The sequence below is a fragment of the Dunckerocampus dactyliophorus genome, chromosome 7 (assembly GCF_027744805.1).
Source record: "Dunckerocampus dactyliophorus isolate RoL2022-P2 chromosome 7, RoL_Ddac_1.1, whole genome shotgun sequence".
NCBI lineage: Eukaryota > Metazoa > Chordata > Actinopteri > Syngnathiformes > Syngnathidae > Dunckerocampus > Dunckerocampus dactyliophorus.
In genome coordinates, this window is record NC_072825.1 from 19391054 (window position 1) to 19410889 (window position 19836).

The 19836-nt window shown below is 39.5% G+C and overlaps 2 protein-coding genes across 2 annotated transcripts; both read right to left on the bottom strand.

The window, feature by feature from the left end:
* Positions 1 to 515: 515 nt before the first annotated feature.
* Positions 516 to 10193, bottom strand: mal2 (mal, T cell differentiation protein 2). The gene is made up of 4 exons (XM_054783043.1): positions 9917 to 10193; positions 9258 to 9428; positions 2916 to 3116; positions 516 to 991 (listed from the first exon to the last, which is right to left on the bottom strand). The coding sequence occupies exons 1-4, from the start codon at positions 10031 to 10033 to the stop codon at positions 920 to 922; spliced, it is 561 nt and encodes a 186-aa protein (XP_054639018.1). The 5' UTR covers positions 10034 to 10193; the 3' UTR covers positions 516 to 919.
* A 4782-nt stretch (positions 10194 to 14975) lies between these two features.
* LOC129185262 (low affinity immunoglobulin epsilon Fc receptor-like) lies at positions 14976 to 18108 on the bottom strand. The gene is made up of 4 exons (XM_054782084.1): positions 17970 to 18108; positions 17808 to 17891; positions 16711 to 17265; positions 14976 to 15748 (listed from the first exon to the last, which is right to left on the bottom strand). Exons 1-4 carry the CDS (start codon positions 18061 to 18063, stop codon positions 15369 to 15371), a joined length of 1113 nt encoding a protein of 370 aa, XP_054638059.1. The 5' UTR covers positions 18064 to 18108; the 3' UTR covers positions 14976 to 15368.
* Between the last annotated feature and the right edge of the window lie 1728 nt (positions 18109 to 19836).

Genomic DNA, 19836 nt, shown 5'->3' on the forward strand with positions numbered 1-19836 from the left:
TGACAAGACACATGTTTTGTATTTAACATCATTTTAATTCAAAATCTTTATGTCCGTATAATATAAACGTTAACAAAGGCACATGTGAAAAATCAGTCAAACAGCCTAAATGCATTTAAAATTATGAATAATTTACTATTCTATACAGCCAGTTCAACCAATACTAATAAAACAATATAGCAAGCAAGGCTGATTGAGTGACAGCATTATTACACGGGGCAATTTAATGAAGCATCAACAAAGTCACAAACTACAGTTATAGTAAAGCGTTAATGATTTGTTAAAATATACAGAAATAATGTGGATGCTATGATAGCATTCTTTAAGCATGTTTTTTTATGTTAACAGTGATGTGCAACAATTACAATATTGTATTTATTGTTGCAAAGTGTGAAGGACAAAAAGTGATACCACGCCAACTCCCCTTTTAAATAAGGGCTCATTTGAAATTGTTTCTATTCCCTTTGCATCAATCCACCACTTTGTATTTAAGTTTCATTCCAAGAAATTGTGCAACCATATTATCCATTCTGCATGAAACAAAAGCACCATGAACAGGTGGTATTTTGCTGTTTTGGAAATGGGAAATATTCCCTTTAATGCGGAAGTGATTCTAGAGAAAAAGGAAGCTACAGTGTAGATGTGAATTTTAAAAAAAGAGTTTCCTAAGCGTCACTAACATTACCCACATATTACACTTTCGATGACAGCATATTTTGTTGCATGCCCCACAATACGGCACTTCACTGTTTTCAGAGGTTAATGACCTTAAAAAAGCTTGGTCCTTCAACAAATGACTGTTGGCCATAGCTTGTGGAAATCAATATTGATCATGTAAAACACACACAATGCAACTGTTTGTTGATACGAGCTTGTAACAATACAATACAGTCTTTTTAATAAGTCGTTGTGTTGCAGGTTAGATCCTCCACCGCTTGAAGCCCATCACCAAACTGCAGCCGTAGCACAGAGTCACCACAAACGCAAATATCTGTGACAAAAAAGACAAAAACAGAGAGAATGTGGACAATATTTGAATCATCCTGACAGACATACTGTTGATGCCTTCAAAATAATAGTGTAGGTAGTAGAGGTAGATAAAGCTGCTGGATACTGACCACTCATATTTCATCCAGGAGGTTGCCTACAGCACAGTTGTTATTGCCAGTGTTTTTTGATGTGGCGCTAATTGCAGACCCGAGTGGTTATTTGCTTTTATAGACCATGCACCTGGTGACTGTTGGAGACTCATTGGTTAGCTGATAGGACGCATTAATTGGACCATTTATGGTTTACTCAAATGCTGAGTATGCGATTCAGTCGAAATCTACTGAAACACAACTATCAAGTTCTAATTATTCATGTTTCTTTATATTTAAAAAACATATTGCAAGTTCTTTCTATGGTCACATCTGGTCCAAAATACTGAAATATTCTTATCCTAGACTATGGAAGGACAGGTTTCAGCACTCAGCAGTGATTAAAAATATAATTGGGGAAGTGGTATCATGTGACCAAAAGTATTCCCAACCCCAGACACCTGTTATTGCACATATTTTCTCCACCAAAGTGAAGCAAAAGCGCAGACAACGTACGTACCCCGTCACCTGACCTCAACTACCTTGCCTGCGCTCACTGGATTGTTCAATACAAAGCCTGACTCACAGAAAGCTTGGCAATCTACCCAAAAGTTGAGGGAGTTTTTTCTTGATTGCTCATGTGGCGTTCAGTTGGTTTTCTTTAATGTCTGAAGAGGTTGATTAGAGGAGACGATCCTAGTGCTTTGACATGACTTCTGTTGTGAAGCCTCGCTTCATTAATAAAATTGACGACTTAACGTCTGAGAGGTTGAAAAAGCTTTAGTGCAGATTTTGTGTGTGCAGAGCAGACACCGTTGGAGGTTTGCATGTTAGAACCCAAGTTCCCCTCAGTGCTGCCAAACACAGAAGGGACTGTGATTATATGCTGCAATGTATGAAATACTGGTATAGTTCTTTCTGTAGGCCTTAGCTGGTGTCATGTTCTTCTTTAAAGTGACGAGACTGAACAGTGCCTCTTGTGTTTGCAGGTAAGTAGTGTACTCCATTTTCAAAACATACTGTAAGTACAGAAGTTTGGTCATTTAGTTTTTCTTCAGGAAACAGGCTAACCTGGCATAGTGTTGCTGAAAGATGCAGGCAGAATAGGTGAATCCTAATTTCATGCATGGTGAAAAACTGCCAGCACCAGGCGGCTATCTAGAATTCACAGAAAAGGGAAAGACATGTCTTCTTGTCTCATATACTGTAGGGATTGTGGATGACAGGCAAAATATTTTAAAAATGCAGTTTTCTTTTAAGGAGCACCATCTGTATATCCCCTAACACAGCGATTCACAGCCCCCGTCATTTGGTGCTGGGCCGCACAGAAATAAAAAATTATTTCCATTATTTATTTTAATTTTTTTTATGTTTTATTTTGAAAAGTGGCTGGATTCTCTTTGTTACATCCGTCTCACTTGACGCATGTCGATTGTGGGTGTGCTAACTTTCTCTCATGCCGCACAGATAGACTACTACTGTATTTTTACCATTTTTCTTTCACCTCATATTTGGTGTCAAATGCTGATATTATGTGGGAATGCATAAAGGTCGGTTTTGATGACTTATTGAGTGCTAATGTGCACATTTGTCTCAAGTTAATTCATGCTAGCGCACTGCCTTGTACCACACGTCAAACAGCGATGTAATAATCTCTCTGGAAAAACTCCAGGCTGGAACTGGTGGATGGTGGGTCCGCATTCATTTTGTGCTTTTAATTTGATGTTATCCATGTCTTAGTTTTACACAATACATAATAAATAAAATAAATTAGATCGCTATAATGTAGGAAACCCCCCTGGTCACTCTAGAAGGACACCCCAAAAAGTCACTTACCGTGGCTGCTACATTAATATTGTACTGGTTGCCAGTCAGCACTGTGAATACGTTTCCCCGAGGGTAGAGTATACACATCACAGTTCCGGTGCTGTTTGGCAGCGGTGAGATGATGGCTCCCCCGTTGGCTGCTGTCACCGCCGCCTCCAGCACGAAGGCGGCAAAGTAGAAAAGCAGAGCTATGAAATGGTAAAAGACATCCTGCGAATGAGGAAAAAGGATGTGTCAGGAACTAGAATGGCACTCAGGGGAGCAAAAGGGGGAAAAAGGGGGAGAGCCTTGCATGTTTTTGTCTGTACAGTGTTCCCTCGTTTATCGTGGGGGATAGGTTCCCAAAATAAATAAACAATAAGTCAAATCCGCAAAGTAGCCAACTATGTACTGTATATATATATTTTTACCGTTATTATATATTTAAGTTTTAAGGCTGTAAAACCCTTCACCATACACTTTTTCAGACAGGCATTAACATTTTCTCCCATTTCTCTCTTGTTTAAACACTCAAAGTCAAATTTTGTTTGAATTTTAATGATCAACCTACTAGGTTGGACACAAGAAATTATGAAGTGGCTCACGCGTATTTCATTCCTCCGACCGTGCTTCGTCCTGGCACCGTTCGGCTGGAGCGTTTTTGTATCCTTGTTAAAACATATTGGTCCTGTCATCATATTTTCCTTCTTCTGTTTCTTCTATTGTTTACAGTATTGGCGGTTAACAAGCAGCTCAGACGGTTTGCTAGTTTGGTAGCCAAGACCACAACAGCACGAAGGAGACTGATTGACAATGGTCTGCAGCCAATCAGGACGCAGAAGACAATGGGCGGTGCAGACAGAAGGGAGAGAATAGAGAGACACCGCCGCCTCCTGCTAAAGCACAGAACTACAACACTCAACTTCCCACAATGCAATTCTTCTTAAAGAATTGCATTGCTCAGCCTGTAACTGCATTCATACACTGCCAAAAAAAAAAATTAAAATTGCACAAAAAAATTTGCAAAACAGTGAGTCCGCTAAAGGTGAACCGCAGTGGAGCAAGGGAACACTGTACTGTATATTCTGTTTGTCTGTGTATTCATTGGCTGGCAGGATACTTCCTGGTTCATGGAGGATTATTTCTTAATCATTACTCATTAAGTCAACTAAAACATTATGTGTGCACTATATAAGCATAAGAATCTGCATTTTTATTAAGCTATACCATAGCATCAGTCTGGACTAGCCTATTACCTACAAACAAACAAAAATTAAAAAATGTCCAGATACTGAAAAAATTGTCACACTAAGGTACGAATCTATCTTCTTGTTTTGTTTTTCACTGTTTAAGTGGCATGCTTATATTTTGAAAGCAGACACAGGAATTGTTGCACCGATGTTTGCTGAGTGTTGTTGCCAAGCGAGCCTGAAGGTCAAAGTTGTTGCTAAAGTTGCTAATAAAGAAGCTAGCGTCCAGGAATATGCCTCGCTGTCTGTTTTGAATCCACGCATAGACGGTTCAGTCTCCTGAAAGGGGCACCAGCGAGGGTGCCGTCACTTCAAGGGGCATAACACACAGACTACATTGATATGCAGCTACCAAAAATAAAAATATACTGCAAACAAACAGGAGAAACAGTGCTGAATACTTTCTTTGGGCCTGTTATGTATAAAACATTTGCGCATTGAAATCACAAAGATGATGAAATAAATAATACAAAATGGTGCAATTTATGTTTCGGCTGCTGTGATTTCCAAACCTCATTGTGCACAAAATGCATTTTGCTGCATCCCAAACATGTACTTTGACCAAAGTCCGACAAAACATGCAGGCGTTGCAATGGTAACCAGCTTAGTCTGCACACAGTGTAACTAAAATTGAATCGCAGAAGACTATATGCAAATGAGCGTCTGCCTTCACACACAATGTGTTTGCATGGTATTTTTCCAGTTTTTTGTCCAAATTAAGACAAAAACAAATTTGACACTGAGCCAAGTCAGATATATTGCGTAATCTCCATGATACACGTTACCTTCAGGATGTCTACTGATCTATTTTGTCTAATCAATACACTTTGGGGAACTGTTTTTTTACATAATGCTTCCGCGGAAGGCAAAGTGTGTTACAGCAATGCTAGCTAACAGTGTTTTAAAGAACATAGTGTTGCATCTCGCACAGCATTTTAAGCGGGGTCCCTCCACTAGGTCGGTGTTTCATGCAAGATATGTCGCCATTTTGGAGCATCTTTGTAACAATTTAAGCTAAGTTTAAAGCAGGGGTCACCAACGTTTTTTCTTGCGAGAGCTACTTTTAGAAAATGAAAATGGCCACGAGTTACTCATTTTTGTAGAAATGATTTTCATACCTTATTTCAACCCAAACAGATCAAATATGCTTGTTTTACCAAAACATTCACAAAATGCTGGTATCCACAACTCGCATTTTATGTTTCAGAATACATTTCTTTCTAGTGTTCTTTCATTATTAACTGAAAACCTGAATGAAAAGCAGGCTTGCGGGCACCTCATGTGGTCGTGGGGGGCTACTTGGTGCCCGCGGGCACCACGTTGGTGACCCCTGGTTTAAAGCATGAATTGCTACGCTTTCATTGAATGATATACAGTATGTTCAGTAAACATTGCTTTGTTGTTTAATGAGGGTTGTATTAAGTAAAAGCGGAAAGTTTTGGTTTTGTTTGCTGTGTCACGCTTTTGGGCCCCCTTTCAGAAGACTGACCCGGACACAAGATAGGACAATTTTCACTCCTCTCGCTGCCCTTTCTCTCTGTATCTATCACTCTTCTTTCCCCATATTTCCTACTCGTTCTTCTGTGTTGCTCCCTTTACTTCTTTTTTTACTTCTTCCTTACTTTTCTTCTGTCTGTTATAACCACAAAAGAAAAAAATGAAATGCTGCGTCTGCACCATTCTCAGATCTTTGACCAAAATTGAATGGGCTCTTTGTTGGCGCACCTCCCCAAAGTCCCATTCATACGTTTTCGCTGCTAGAAACAGTTCACTGTGCACTGAAACCTGGACGAAGTATCCTTTATATTTCCTGAAGACAAAATATACAAAATAATATAAGACAAACAACCCCTAGTAGCCACATGTTTAACCAGATCCTCACCCAACTTTTTCAGGTTCTGCCTGGATACATGTGTCCCCGTTGTAAGGTGCTGTTTTGGTGTAATGGTTAATTGCTAACTAACAGAGATCAAAACAATACGTCTCGCCTTCTCGCTCGGTGGCTCAACTAAACACAGCCAGTTTCGAGGGTTTCAGGTGTCAATAAGTGAACCGTGAAGGTTATATCTTCTAAACTTGCACAACGACCCAGGACAAAGTCAAATCATTCCACATATCAATAGCAAGGTACACACCACTAACATAGCAAAAAGAAGAGGGCATCTTTAAAAAGGGCAAAAAAAAAAAAATGGCACTACACAACAAAAGAGTGAGGGACGAGTTTGTGCTGTCAATTCTGTGAGGCCTTTATTGTGTTCTGCTGTGAGATCATCCTCCATGTTGCTCATTGTTGGGATGAAAACAAACAGCAGCACACGCACGACTACTCTGAAGAACAAAGCTTGCAGCCCAAACGTCAATGAACATACACAGCACGGCATTACACTGCATAGCGCTTTGAAGAGCAATCTTATTTTGTTGTAATGATCCAATATATACAACAACACTGTTATTACTTTATGTAATTAGAAAGGCATCATTCGGCGTCTGTTACGGTAGGAAGCAACATGTTATTGCACGGAAGGTTGTGTCGTGTCCAGTTTTTCTGGTGTCAATCCAAGTATGAATATGAAGCTCTATTTATGGTCATGCTAATGGTTTATTAGTTTCACACTTAAAGGGGACCCACTCCGCGGGAGACGTACCTGGAGGAGGGCCGGGGGTGGAGGCAGTAAACACTGCAAGAAGAGGTGCAAAGTCTGGAAGATCTAGGAAGCTTTCTGTGCGGGTTATCATGTGTAGCTGCGCTACAGGAGCCCAGAACTCAATACAAAGGCCCGAAAATTTGTATAATAGGTCCCCTTTAACAAAACACATCAAGAAACATCACACGTTTACACTAGCACAATTCAATATGTCCGAAGAGTCCTTCCAACCCATTCTCTACATCTCCGCAGTTACTGACAGTTTGTTCACTTCCTGTGTTTAACTAGTACCACGTTACAATTTTCTCAACGAGTAAGAAAAGCATAAAATGTATAATAATAACTGTGCAAATGATTACAATTTTTAATCAGATTAATCATGGTTTTCAAATTAATTAATCATGATTATCACAATGTCACACTATGTCTGAAATATGCCCATTTTTACTGTATTATTTGTATGTACTGTATTAACATCGCCAAAGAGATGGCACAAATGTCTGAAAACATATTTACCTAACACTGGTTTCATTAATAGCAGAATCAGACTTTAACTGTGTTATTATGAGCAATGAGGAGTTGCGTTCAAAGACATTTAAGTTGAATTCACATGTTTTGAGTGAATTTTCTGGGATTTGCGAGAGCAAATTGTACTTCCGCATTAGGAGTTACAAAGTGAGTCATAAGAATATCCACTTATTGTTTTTCTTTTCATTTCTGTTTATTTAGACCACACATACACGCCTAATAAAGACGTCGTGATGGTTGGAGTGTCCGGGAATGCCTCTCTAGTGACAATCCGGAAGTGTCGTTGCAATGACAAATGGACTAGAGACGTGTTTGTTTGGAGTTAGATACATATATGGTGTTGGAATTGCACTGCTTTTGATGTGTTCAGGTCAGAATAAAGTTATAAAAGAGCATTGGCATCGTTTAACACGAGACATTGTAACAACATTTATACGTCAGAAAAGAGGAAAAGCATAATAGGTCCCCTGTAAGAAACTTGGCAAACTGTATTGTGATCACAAACTCATAAGATTATCTCTTAAAAAGTAGTTGTGGGAATCATACAAGGGAAGAAATAACGATAAACACAACAATCATACTGAATGTATTATTAACAGCATAATTAGTATGGTTATGCCCTTAGATCATTTTGAGTTATGCAACTTAAGTGCAGTGTTGCATTTATGGTAACTGTGCATGTTGACCGATGTGTGATGTGAAAGAGTAACTTCCCCTTTCATTTCACACGCAATATCGTGCATAACGTAACAAATTCATTTGCGGTTTTACCTCCGCTGAGTCGATTTTTTAAATTGCTGGTGTTAGCAGTAGTAGTAGTAGTAGTATCAAACAAATGTTTAAACTACTTAAAGCATTTCTGTGAAACTGTGAGGGGTTGTGCATGGGCTATCGGTTTTTAATGCAGATCCGTTTAAAGGTGGACATTCAGGATTGTTTTTTCACTGATGTTAACTTTACGACAAGAGGTGTAGACCAAGGTTAGAGTTGTCCTGGTGAATAACTGGATGAAAGTTAGGGATTCAGCAATATCTTCACAGGAATATTTTTGTCAGGTTTTGTGAGATAGGATTGGGCTGAGGAAGAATCCATTTTAGTGCGTATAAACTGGGGGAGCCATGATTTTCTTTCCCTACTTTAAGCGTAGAGATAACCAATGTAGAAACAATTTAGGTGCAGATCGGGCTAAAAGTAGAGATCCAGATTTTTTTTTGTGGTAAATTTGCTAGCCTTTTCTAATGACTAATGCATAAGCTGTGAAATATTTGAGTTTTTAACTATTTCTTTTAACTACTAAATGTTTGTATATATCCATCAAGCAACATGTTTTTTCACAGTGAGTACATGCCTCACATTTCAGCCCTTAATTTATTATATCTTCTCAAGGGACAATACTATAGAAAGTATACAGTATACAGCTTGTATTGAAGTATAATATAATAACACCTAATGCAGGGGTCACCAACGTGGTGCGCGAGGGCACCAGGTAGCCCCCCACGACCACATGAGGTGCCCGCAAGCCCACTTTTCATTCAGGTTTTCAGTTAATAATGAAAGAACAGTAGAAAGAAATGCATTCTGAAATACAAAATGTGACTTGTGGACACCAGCATTTTGTTCATGTTCTGGTAAAACAAGCATATTCGCTTTGTTTGGGTTTAAAATAAGCTCTGAAAATAAATGTTACAAAAATGAGTAGCTCTTGGCCATTTTCATTTTGTAAAAGTAGCTCTCGCAAAGAAAAACGTTGGTGACCCCTGACCTAATGTGTGTTTTCAGTGGATAGTAAATCCACTGTACAAGCTATACACTGACTATTCCAAGTTATATTCAAGTTTTATTTCCATAATAGACCAGAGAAGCTATACATGTGACGAGTGTACTCCATTTTGCAAGATACTGGAGCTGGTGAGAGCCATCAACATTCAACACATTGATCTCCTACTCACCAAAAAGTTCCAATCAGTATTGATGCGGTCTGCCAGGCCGGTGATGAGGAGGGTGAGGTAGGCGGAGGAGAGGAAAAAGGCGGTGACAGACACAAACATCACCCAGCCTTGCAGCAAAGGCACTGGTACATTGGAGGAAGCCACCAGGATCCATACTAAACCACCAAATAACTGTAAACACAAACATAAGATACTTCAGCGTGGCAATGATTTGCAGTTAAGCATTAAAGCTTCAATGTGGCAATGAAAGTCATAAAGACAGCATTTCCAAATATAGGCCAGATTGATACCTTAGTGCAGGTATAGCTATAGCTGTAATGCATTACAGCTATGACAGTATACATCTCTGACAGTGTCAGTCAAAACTAAGCATTTCTATGAGCAACGAGCAGGATGCATGGAAGAGGGTACTGCATGGTGCTGCAATCTATCACCTTGTAAATCAAAAGGTCAACAGGAGACACCATGAGCTTGCTATGTTAGCAAGCTAAAGTTTCACTATACTGTAGTACCATTGGTTCTTTATCAGGTGAGGTGACCCATGGCGCCATACTGTTCTGACTACAGTACAAGTTTACTCGGTGTGTCACTTTTGACCCCAGTACCACATTAATAATATGTTTTTTTGATATAACTCTAAAACATATCTCCGAACTTACTACTTCAAAGACGACAAGAGCTCCAGAGTACGTCCTCAACACTCCCAGTCCCAATGGCAGCGAAATGGTCGGCGCTGGGAAGGAGGTGGCAGCGGGATTCGTGGCCGGATCCGACATCTCTCCTTCCGCCTCTCTCTCTCTCTCTCCTCTGTTTTGTCGGCCTCCCCTCTGGCTCTCACCCGCTGGAAAGCCACCGGAACAAAAGACAAGAGTTGTGGGGAAATTCCTCAGGAGTCAAGTGTCCGCTCCGAACAGGTTGGACAGGTGCATAATGCCACTCCCAGACGGGGAACAATGATGCTGCATTCAAAGACACCGCGGAAACATCAACGTCAACAAGTTACCTATGTCAGCATAATAAGACCATCACAAATATAAGACTCTCCCGCTTTTTCAAAGAGTTTTTGCAAAAAAAATCATGTTTTCAATATCAGTGAAAACTGCAATAAAAAGTCTAGCTATTGGATGACTCATCACTATTATTATCTTATGAAAAACTCAGAACTAATGTTTTAATTTATTCAAATATTATTTGAAGTATAGGTTGGAGATACTACAAATGTTGGTATTGATCTGATACAATATAAACATAAAAAATCCAACATAGTTAAAAAAAAGGATCTTAAGGTCTTAAGACCGGTTGAAAAATTGCTAGAATTTGCATTTTGCACATATGGATCTTAATGAGGTTTTAAGTAGAGCTACAACAAACAACTAACAAAAAACTCTCCAAACCAGAACATAAAAAATTCTCAGTAGGACTCAGTAATGAGTAGCTCCACCGTTCTTGTTAATCACTTCAAAAATTGCTTTGGGCATGCTTGATGCAAGTGTTTCCAGGAGGCCAATGGGAACATTGCTCCAAGTGGTGAAGATGGCTTCATGAAGGGCATCAACTGTCTGGAACTGATGGCCATTTTTATAAATTTCCCTTGCCATCCATCCTCAAATGTTCTCTATGGGATTTAAATGAGGGGAACATGCAGGATGGTCCAAAAGAGTGATGTTATTCTCCCTGAAGAAGTCCTTGGTCAAGCGAGCACTGTGAACTGCAGCGTTGTCCTGTTGAAAAACCCAGCTGTTACCACACAGACGAGGGCCCTCAGTCATGAGGGATGACGCTGCAACATCTGCACGTAATCAGCCGCCGTTTGACGACCCCGCACCACCTGAAGCTCCAGTATTACGCTGAATGAAAAAGCACCCCAGACCATGAAGGACCTCCCTCCACTTTGCCGGGTAGAAAACATCTCAGGTGGGATCTCCTTGTCATGCCAGTAACGTTGGAAGCCATCTGGACCGTCAAGGTTACATTTTTTCTCATCAGAGAATAAAACTTTTTTCCACCTTTCAATGTCCCATGTTTGATGCTACCTGGCAAAGTCTAAACGGGAAGTTTTGTGGCGTTGAAGGAGACGAGGTCTTTGAATTAGTTTTTTGTTTTTTAAACCCTTTTCCCGCAGATGCCGTCTGATGGTTATTGCGCTGCAGTCGGCACCAGTAAGGGCTTTAATGTGGGTCAAACACCGCCCTGTGTCTTGATGGACAGCCAATCGGATCCTCCGGCTCAGCGCAGGTGTGATTTTTTTGGGTCTACCACTTGACTTTTTTGTTCCATAATGCTCAGGATCTTTCAAAAAATTTAGAATGACTGATTTACTGCTCCCAACCTCAGCAGCAATGGCACGCTGAGAGAGGCCTTGCTTATGCAGCTCGACAACCCGACCACGTTCAAAAAGAGAAAGCTTCTTAGCTTTAGCCATCAGGAGAGCATGACAGTGTGAATGCCTGACAGAAAATGAGCACTTTGAGCAGACTTTGGCTTTTATAGATTGTGGCCTTAAACTTTTGATCATTGATAGACAACCTATTTCATTTTTTTTGTTTGTGCTTTTTGTCTCACTCCCCCTTCTTGTTTTTGCATATTGTAGCTCTACTTAAAATCTCATTAAGATCCAAATGTGAAAAATGCAAATTTTTGCAATTTTTCAACTGGTCTTAAGATTTTGATCAGGTCTGTATTTATATTTATCCATCCATCCATCCATTTTCTATACCGCTTCTCCTCATTTGGGTCGCGGGGGCTTACTGGAGCCTATCCCAGCTGACTTCGAGCGAGAGGCGGGGTACACCCTGGACTGGTCGCCAGCCAATCGTATTTGCAAAAAGTGATCAAAATTTCAACTTTTCTCTTGACGTTGTACCTTTATGCTTGATTATGTAAAAATATTTCCCTGTTTAATGTTATTTCTACAGAGGTCCACCATTCTCCTGTGTCTAAATATGTTATACATTTGTTACTTTGTTAACGTTATTTAATCAAGGTAATTTACACCAAGATATTCTGTTTTTGTCTCAAAATGTCACTTGCCTGGACATTTCCCTCCTAAAAGCTATATAACATCGTTGCTGTGAAACTGAGATGTGGTAGGATTAAATAAGATCTGCTTCTACCTACTCCTTTTCGGACATGCTGAATTGTGTAGTTGTAAACATGTGATGTTCCTTTTAAGCATGTTCACAACAAAAAAAAAAAAAACATTTCCATTCCCATAGAAGTTTCCAGAAAACAAATATTGCTCAATTACATTTGTTTTTACAGGTCCATTTTGGTCCTGCGATTGGCTGGCGACCACTCCAGGGTGTACCTCGAAGTCAGCTGGGATAGGCTCCAGCATACCCCCGTGACCCTAACTAGGATGAGCGGCATAGAAAATGGATGGATGGAGATCCATTTTGTTTATATAAAACAAACAATTATTGTTATTACAAGAGGATAACTGTTTAGGTCAGGGGTGACCCAAGTGCAGCCCGGCTGCGGCCATTTACGGCCGGTTGAATACAACTAACCAAAAAAAAACCCAACAGCAACAAAAAAGCAAACATGAACAAAAAGTGTAATGAGAAAAAGTTTTAATGTTGATGTGAATTAAGATTATAATAATAATACACTTTGTCACCTACAACACAAAGCTGAGATGCAGGCTGTTTTTTCTTAGCATATCTACCTTGGATTGGTGTTCAAGCCTGTTAACAAAATGAAACATATTGAAGTGGCACCCGGATCCTTTTTTCAGCATGTGGCCCTCTGTGGAAAAGGTTTGGACACCCTGGGTTTAGTGGAGCGGTGCTAGATTTCAACAAGGCACATAGATGCAATCCAAATTTGTCAAAAAAAAGGCATAACAGTGCATAAATTCATTGCAAATCATTGCATAGCAGAACTCCCTGTTTCACTGTGCATATGACAATAAAAAAACTCTTGAATCTAAATATGAACACTCACCAGATGTTTTTTAAATGTTTAAAGACACCCAGTATGCCTGCCACGTAGTCATCAAATAATGAAACTGTGGTACATACTGGTTTTTTTTTCTAAGTTGCCTGAAGGCAGCAGTTGACCCTCCAGTTAAAACAATCACCCATTACTTTGGTAAGAAGGAAAGTAAGGATAGGTGTGGAATTCATTGATTACTTATAAAAGACGAAGAGAAGAAATGAAGACAAATCAGGAGACAATGGTGTGGCTACTGGTTAACTTTCACATTGAAGGAGCAGAACAAGTCAATATATTAGTCATGAAGTTAAGAGTTAAGAGTTAAGACTTTGACATTGACTGACGGTGTTTTTTGTGCTAAAACACATAAAGACTGAAAATTAAGGGTGGGATCTGCCTTGGTTAGTTACTGCAGCTGGGCGCTAACTTTTGAATGTGGGTAGTTCGCCCTCTTCCCGCTGCAGTGTTGCAAGCCATACCCCACGTAATTATGTTTGTTGTCACCTAATAATAGCAGTTTGTTGAAGTTTAGCCACCAGCGTTAGCTACCATTGAATGTATAGCCTAAGATAACCACACAATGACTCCAAATTGTTCGATTCGATTCTCTGAGACAGCTTTTGTGTATGTGCATGTGCTACGGACATGTACACGTATACGAGACAGCGGTGAGTCAACGCTATGAACGCCATTCATCTTACACGGCCCGAATGGCAATTTTTCCAAAGTTTAACTTCAAATTTTGACAAATATATATATATCATTTGTTCAATCTGTTCTTTTAATCCACTATTGGTAGCATGGTTGCCATGGTGGTATATTTTTGGGTTGAAAATTTTTTAAATTTGGTGTCAAAGCGGGACAGCACCTTGAAGGGTTTGGAAAGTAACTTTGCTGTCGTGCTAGACAGAGCACTTTAAAACAACATGTCGCTGTTAATGTTTAGCCAGGATTTGGACTATAAGAACCAATATTGACATAACCTCTGAAGGCATTCTGGCCTTCGTTCAGTTGAGTTTAGGAGGGGGGAGGCGCTACAAGGAACGACGGGACTGTGCTTCCCATCACTTGCGATCATGCTATTGTTTTTAACAGCAGTACTGCTGGCACAGCTTTATTACTGTTAACATGATGTTTTCAGGGATGGAGGAAATGGCTGAGAAAGTGGTGAAAAGCAGTTTGTCCCTGTGAGTCCAGTGAGAACACAGGAAATAATAACAAAAAGACCATAGAATAAACTACTTTTTTTTTCTGAGAGAGACTCTTCATTGTGTTTATTCAACTTTCTTTGGATGAAATGATAAACACAGCTTACCACATTTAGCCACTATTGACTCATCTTTGCAATATACGTTATGACAATATGAAAGTGCTTAATTACGATATTCATTGGATATATTTTATACGTATAGTACAGCAAAATCTTGGTTTTGTTATGTTTCTATCACATACACACAGTAAAAGTAAAAAAAAATCATACTGGAAAATAGCTTTTATATAGATTAGATGAAATACAGCAGAACCAATTTGGATTTTGAAGTGAATTTTCAGGAAAAACACGCCACTGAAGTAATGCGAAATTTAAGCAATCAAACCACCGTGCTTGATATCACTGTAGAGCTCAGCATATCTTATATCCACAGAAGGCTACCAGTGACAAAGACGTTAAATATGATGATGACCCGAGAACAGGAAATGAAACTAAAGCTGTATATACATCCCCGTCCTGGCTGCTCAGCACAACATGGCTAAAGCGACGTCACCATCACTCATAATAAAAAGGAGCACCAGAATGGACACTTGCAAAGTCAGCTCCATGCAATCCTTTTGTGAAGACTTAACTTATTTTTCCACTTGTATGGCTGTGTTTAAGGATGTTAAAAAGTGTGACACATAACAACAACAACCCTCTTGCTCCACTTTACAAAATACAAGTATTTTTACATGCATTCAGCTAGCACTGTTTCATGATGGTGACATCATAACCCATAGGTATCATTTCCTATGGAAACATTTTTCTATGGAACATTTTTTTTAGGGATTACGTTCTACTCTAGAAATTGAAATAAAGTGAAGATGTCTGATGTAATAAAGGCGTATGGATATGCAGTAGATATAAAATGATGACTTGTTCTGCACAATTAAGCCTGAGGGAATACACCCACAAAGTAGATGTTAATCTTCACAAACCCAGGATAATTTTGTGCGACAAGGCATATCATTCCATCCATTTCCTGCACGTGACACCTCTGCACAGTCCTCGTCTCTATCTGTGTTGCTGGGCTGCCCTTTCTGCCAGAAACCTTTAAAGTTCAGATTATCTCCGTTCACCCACTTCCACTCGCCCTCTCTATCCAAGTCAGACAGGCCGATCCACCTTCTGTCGTAATTTGGGGTGATGAAATCCTGCTCCTCTTTTGTGGTGATGATGGCTAGGTCACCTCCTCTGCCTTGACAGTCACTTCTACTTGCTTGCCAAGAAAGAGCTTTTCCTTTCTCAGAGATGTAGTAGCATTTCTCCTGGAATTTGACCCAGTCCGATGGACAAAGTTTTTCTATAGGAAGCAGAATCAAATTGTATATTGATCACTTCAAGGCAAGAAAAAAAGAAAAAAAGAAAAAGAAAACCTCATCAAGGACAGCACACATCCACAACACTCATTATTCACACTCCTACCGTCAGGCAGACGCTACAGGAGTTTGAAGTCCAGGACCACAAGGCTGGCAAACAGCTTTTACCCACAGGCCATCAGGCTTCTCAACGAAGCACTCGCACACGCCGCACGCAACACACACACACACTCATAGCACTTTATTTATTTATTTATTTATTTGTATTATTTATTTGTATTAATGTCTCTTCTGTGTTTGTTGCTTAATTTATTGGTATATATGTTTATGTGTTTATGTTTCTTATGTTCTTATTCTTTCTTGTGTTTTCTTTCTTTTCGTGGGAGAATGAACAGAATAAGATTTTCATTGCATAGTATAACTGCTGTTTTACTATGCACATGACAATAAAACTCTCTTGAATCTCTTGAATCTTGAAAATGTACAACAGCATCAGCTTCATAAGATGCATATGTTCCTGTCATTGCCATGACAACACAGGCTCATCTATTCAGCAGTGTTTCTCATTTGGGGGCCCAAGGCAAACCTAGTCATTGGGGCCCACCATAGCCTTCTTTTTTTTTCTTTTTATTTAGATTTGTACTAAATGTGAGTATGTCATTTAGGTCACTTTTTTTCCTATTTTTGGAATCTCTTATCTGTTATCTGTCAGCTTAAGTTGCTAGTTACAGTACATAGCCATGTTTATAGACCCCCCAAAAAACACAATTTGAAATATTAATGTTTAACATCAATTAACAAGTGTGTATATGGGGAAATTCTCCTATTACCTGAGCTAGGTAAAGTCTCAATATGCAGTAGTCATATATTTGTGATAAAAAGAGTCACTCTCAGCTTCATGTCTAAAACTACGGCGTAGTTCAACTTGTTTGTGTGGAGGACTTACCTGTTCTGTTCTGATGTAACTCAACCATGGTGTTGAATTGGCTCTGGAGGACCTCCAACTCTTTGGTCAGATTGCTGGATACCAACTTCAGACGGTCTAGCTCGTCTCTTAGAGAGTCCCGCTCTCTCATGATGGCGTCTCTCTCATTTTGGAGAGTTTCTTTCTCATTTTGGATTGTGTGTTGCTCAATTTTGAGGACTTCTTTCTCATTTCTGAGAGTTTGTTGTTCTGTTTGGAGTGTGTCACGCTCCTTCTTGAGAGCTTCCTGCGCATTGTGCAGGGTGTCTCGCTCAGCCCTTAAGCTCTCTTGCTCATTTTTGAGGGTGTCACGTTCACTGCGGAGGGTGTTTCGCTCATTTTGAAGGGTATCCCGCTCCCCTGTGACAGTGTCTTTCTCTTTAGTCAGAGAATAGAGCTTGTTCTCTACCTGGTTGTTGCTTTCTAGCAAGGTGTGGTATCTGTTTTGCAACTGCAAACATTGTGAAGTCAAATTGTCACACCCAACGGCACGAAAGAGCAGCAGTTCGATGTCTTTATGAGGGGTTGTTCCGATATCTGCAAAAAAATGAAGAGATTTTGATTTTATTTTTAAAACTACACATACAAATGCTGTCATTAACATAGTATTGATTAGGGTTGTGAAAGATAAACCCATGCAACCGGCTATCCGGTAGCAGCCTCCTGTATCGATAAGAATCAGCCATAAATCTTTACATTAATTGATTGTGGAGACATGCACCGGGTATTGTGAGAGAAGCCATTGGTTGACAGAGTGTCTTTTAAACATGGCGAGAGCCTGGACTGCTGGCGCAAGGATTGTCGCGCATGCTCCATAGCTTACGATAATGGAAGTAAATAGTCGCAGCTAGTTAGTCACCGAAAGAACGTTTTTCAACACAGCAAAAAAAACAAAAACAAAGTTTGGAACGAGTATGGTAACTCATTTTTAAATTGTATTGTGTTGTATTGTAACAAAGAGATTTACTTCCCTATTATTGATGACCCCTGACCTACTTCAGACGCGCATGTAAGCATTCTAGACAGCCACACACTGACTAGCATTGTTTGATTGCAGTCATGTCAAGGCATGTACTCACGTTGGGCCACCATGGCTAAGATGATACCCAGCAGAAGAAGATAGAGCAGCCCCAGACACACAGCAGCAGCTCCAATCCACCACACTGGGACACATAATAAAGCCAATTAGCAATGCCAATTCATTGATAGTCTTACATACAGTATATCCTGAGCATTCTTACCTGATCTTGGAAATCTGTCTCCATATTCTCCATCCGTCAAGTCGCAACCATCGGCTGTAATCGCCCCTGACTTGCTGTTAAATGTCACTGACATGTTTACAATCTAATCACACGTTAGTCACCCCCTTGTTTGTCACCCCACTACAACTTTGTGTTGCGTCAGAGCGTCCTTCTTAAGGCTCTGGCATCTGCTGAGTCAGAAAAAAAGCAATAGCCACGCCTTTTGAATGGATACAAGTTTAAGGGAGCATTCTGAACAACATGTGGTGTAAGAGGTGTATAGAACATGAAGCAAAGCTCTGTTCACAAGCTTGTCATTCTGATTACCTATGTCTGCTGTTCTCATAAGACCAACTTGCATTTCGGTGGTCTTTTATTTACGAAGGCAGGCTGAGTCTTTAAGATGACTGAATTACTAAAGAGTCAGGAAAGCTTTCGAAATTTCCTGTACCCAAGCATAAGAGGGCAATATTATGAAAGTTAATTCCTTCCTTTTTTTTGGCCATTCCTTGCTATCCAACACCGCCTTAGCTCATGTGCGTGATATTTTGGTCCTTACACTCTGGATCAAAAAAAAAATAGCTAGAATTTGCATTTTGCACATTTTGATCTTAATGAGGTTTTAAGTAGAGCTACAATATGCAAAAGAAAGAAGGGGGAGTGAGACAAAAAGCATTTTGAAAAAGTGATTTATTGAAAACAACAATTGAAATGAAATAGGCTGTTTATCAGCTGATCAAAAGTTTAAGACCACAGGCTATAAAAGCCAAAATCTGCTCAAAATTGTTTCTGTCAGCCATTCACACTGTCATGCCCTCCTGATGGCTAAAGCTAAGAAGCTTTCTCTTTTTGAATGTGGTCGGATTGTTGAGCTGCATAAGCAAGGCCTCTCTCAGCGTGCCATTGCTGCTGAGGTTGGAAGCAGTAAATCAGTCATTCTACATTTTTGAAAGATCCTGAGCATTATGGAACAAAAAAGTCAAGTAGTAGACCCAAGAAAATCACACCTGCGCTGAGCCGGAGGATCCGATTGGCTGTCCATCAAGACACAGTGCGGTCTTCCACCCAAATTAAGGCCCTTACTGGTGCCGACTGCAGCGCAATAACCATCAGACGGCATCTGCGGGAAAAGGGTTTAAAAAACAAAAAACGAATTCAAAGACCTCGTCTCCTTCAATGCCACAAAACTGTCCGTTTAGACTTTGCCAGGGAGCATCAAACATGGGACAATGGAAGGTGGAAAAAAGTTTTATTCTCTGATGAATTTAATTGTTGTTTTCAAAAAATTACTTTTTCAAAATACTTTTTGTCTCCCCCTTCTTGTTTTTGCATATTGTAGCTCTACTTAAAACCTCATTAAGATCCAAATGTGCAAAATGCAAATTCTAGCAATTTTTCAACTGGTCTTAAGAGTTCAGTTAAACTACATTAGGTACATTATTAGATATTCTACCAATCCACAAAGAGATTTAACTTTTTAAATTGGTAAATCCTTTACATTCCAGTTGAATGTAAAATTTCTTAAAGCAGTAACTCAACTTCGGGCCATTTGGGCCACGCTAAGATCCATCAACAACAGTGTGAGGCTTTTAATTGTGTGGACGACAGTAATAAATTGTCTTTAAAAAAACATACGTTAACTATTTAAAATATAAGAGCATCCATCATACGTCGTTAATTAATTTTACTTGCATAAAAGTCTGAGCAATGACTAAAGATGATGAGGTAGCCCCTTTTCTTCCCATTTCTCCTCTTTTCTGGCTTTTTTGAAACTCACAGATGAAATAAATTATCAAATGAAAAACAAAGAATAAAAATTTATATATTTTAAAAACATGTTTAAAATGAATAAATTCATTCTTGCTAT

What these genes read in the sequence shown, in the direction of transcription:
- LOC129185262 (XM_054782084.1), bottom strand. Translation starts at nt 18,063, where the DNA reads ATGTCAGTGACATTTAACAGCAAGTCAGGGGCGATTACAGCCGATGGT. An exon ending in CTTAGCCATGGTGGCCCAAC is followed by an intron (nt 17,266 to 17,807) that starts GTGAGTACATGC and finishes ATTTTTTTGCAG; the next exon opens with ATATCGGAACAACCCCTCAT. An exon ending in GTTACATCAGAACAGAACAG is followed by an intron (nt 15,749 to 16,710) that starts GTAAGTCCTCCA and finishes TGCTTCCTATAG; the next exon opens with AAAAACTTTGTCCATCGGAC.
- mal2 (XM_054783043.1), bottom strand. Translation starts at nt 10,033, where the DNA reads ATGTCGGATCCGGCCACGAATCCCGCTGCCACCTCCTTCCCAGCGCCG. An exon ending in CTCTTGTCGTCTTTGAAGTA is followed by an intron (nt 9,429 to 9,916) that starts GTAAGTTCGGAG and finishes TTGTGTTTACAG; the next exon opens with TTATTTGGTGGTTTAGTATG. An exon ending in ATACTGATTGGAACTTTTTG is followed by an intron (nt 3,117 to 9,257) that starts GTGAGTAGGAGA and finishes CCTCATTCGCAG; the next exon opens with GATGTCTTTTACCATTTCAT.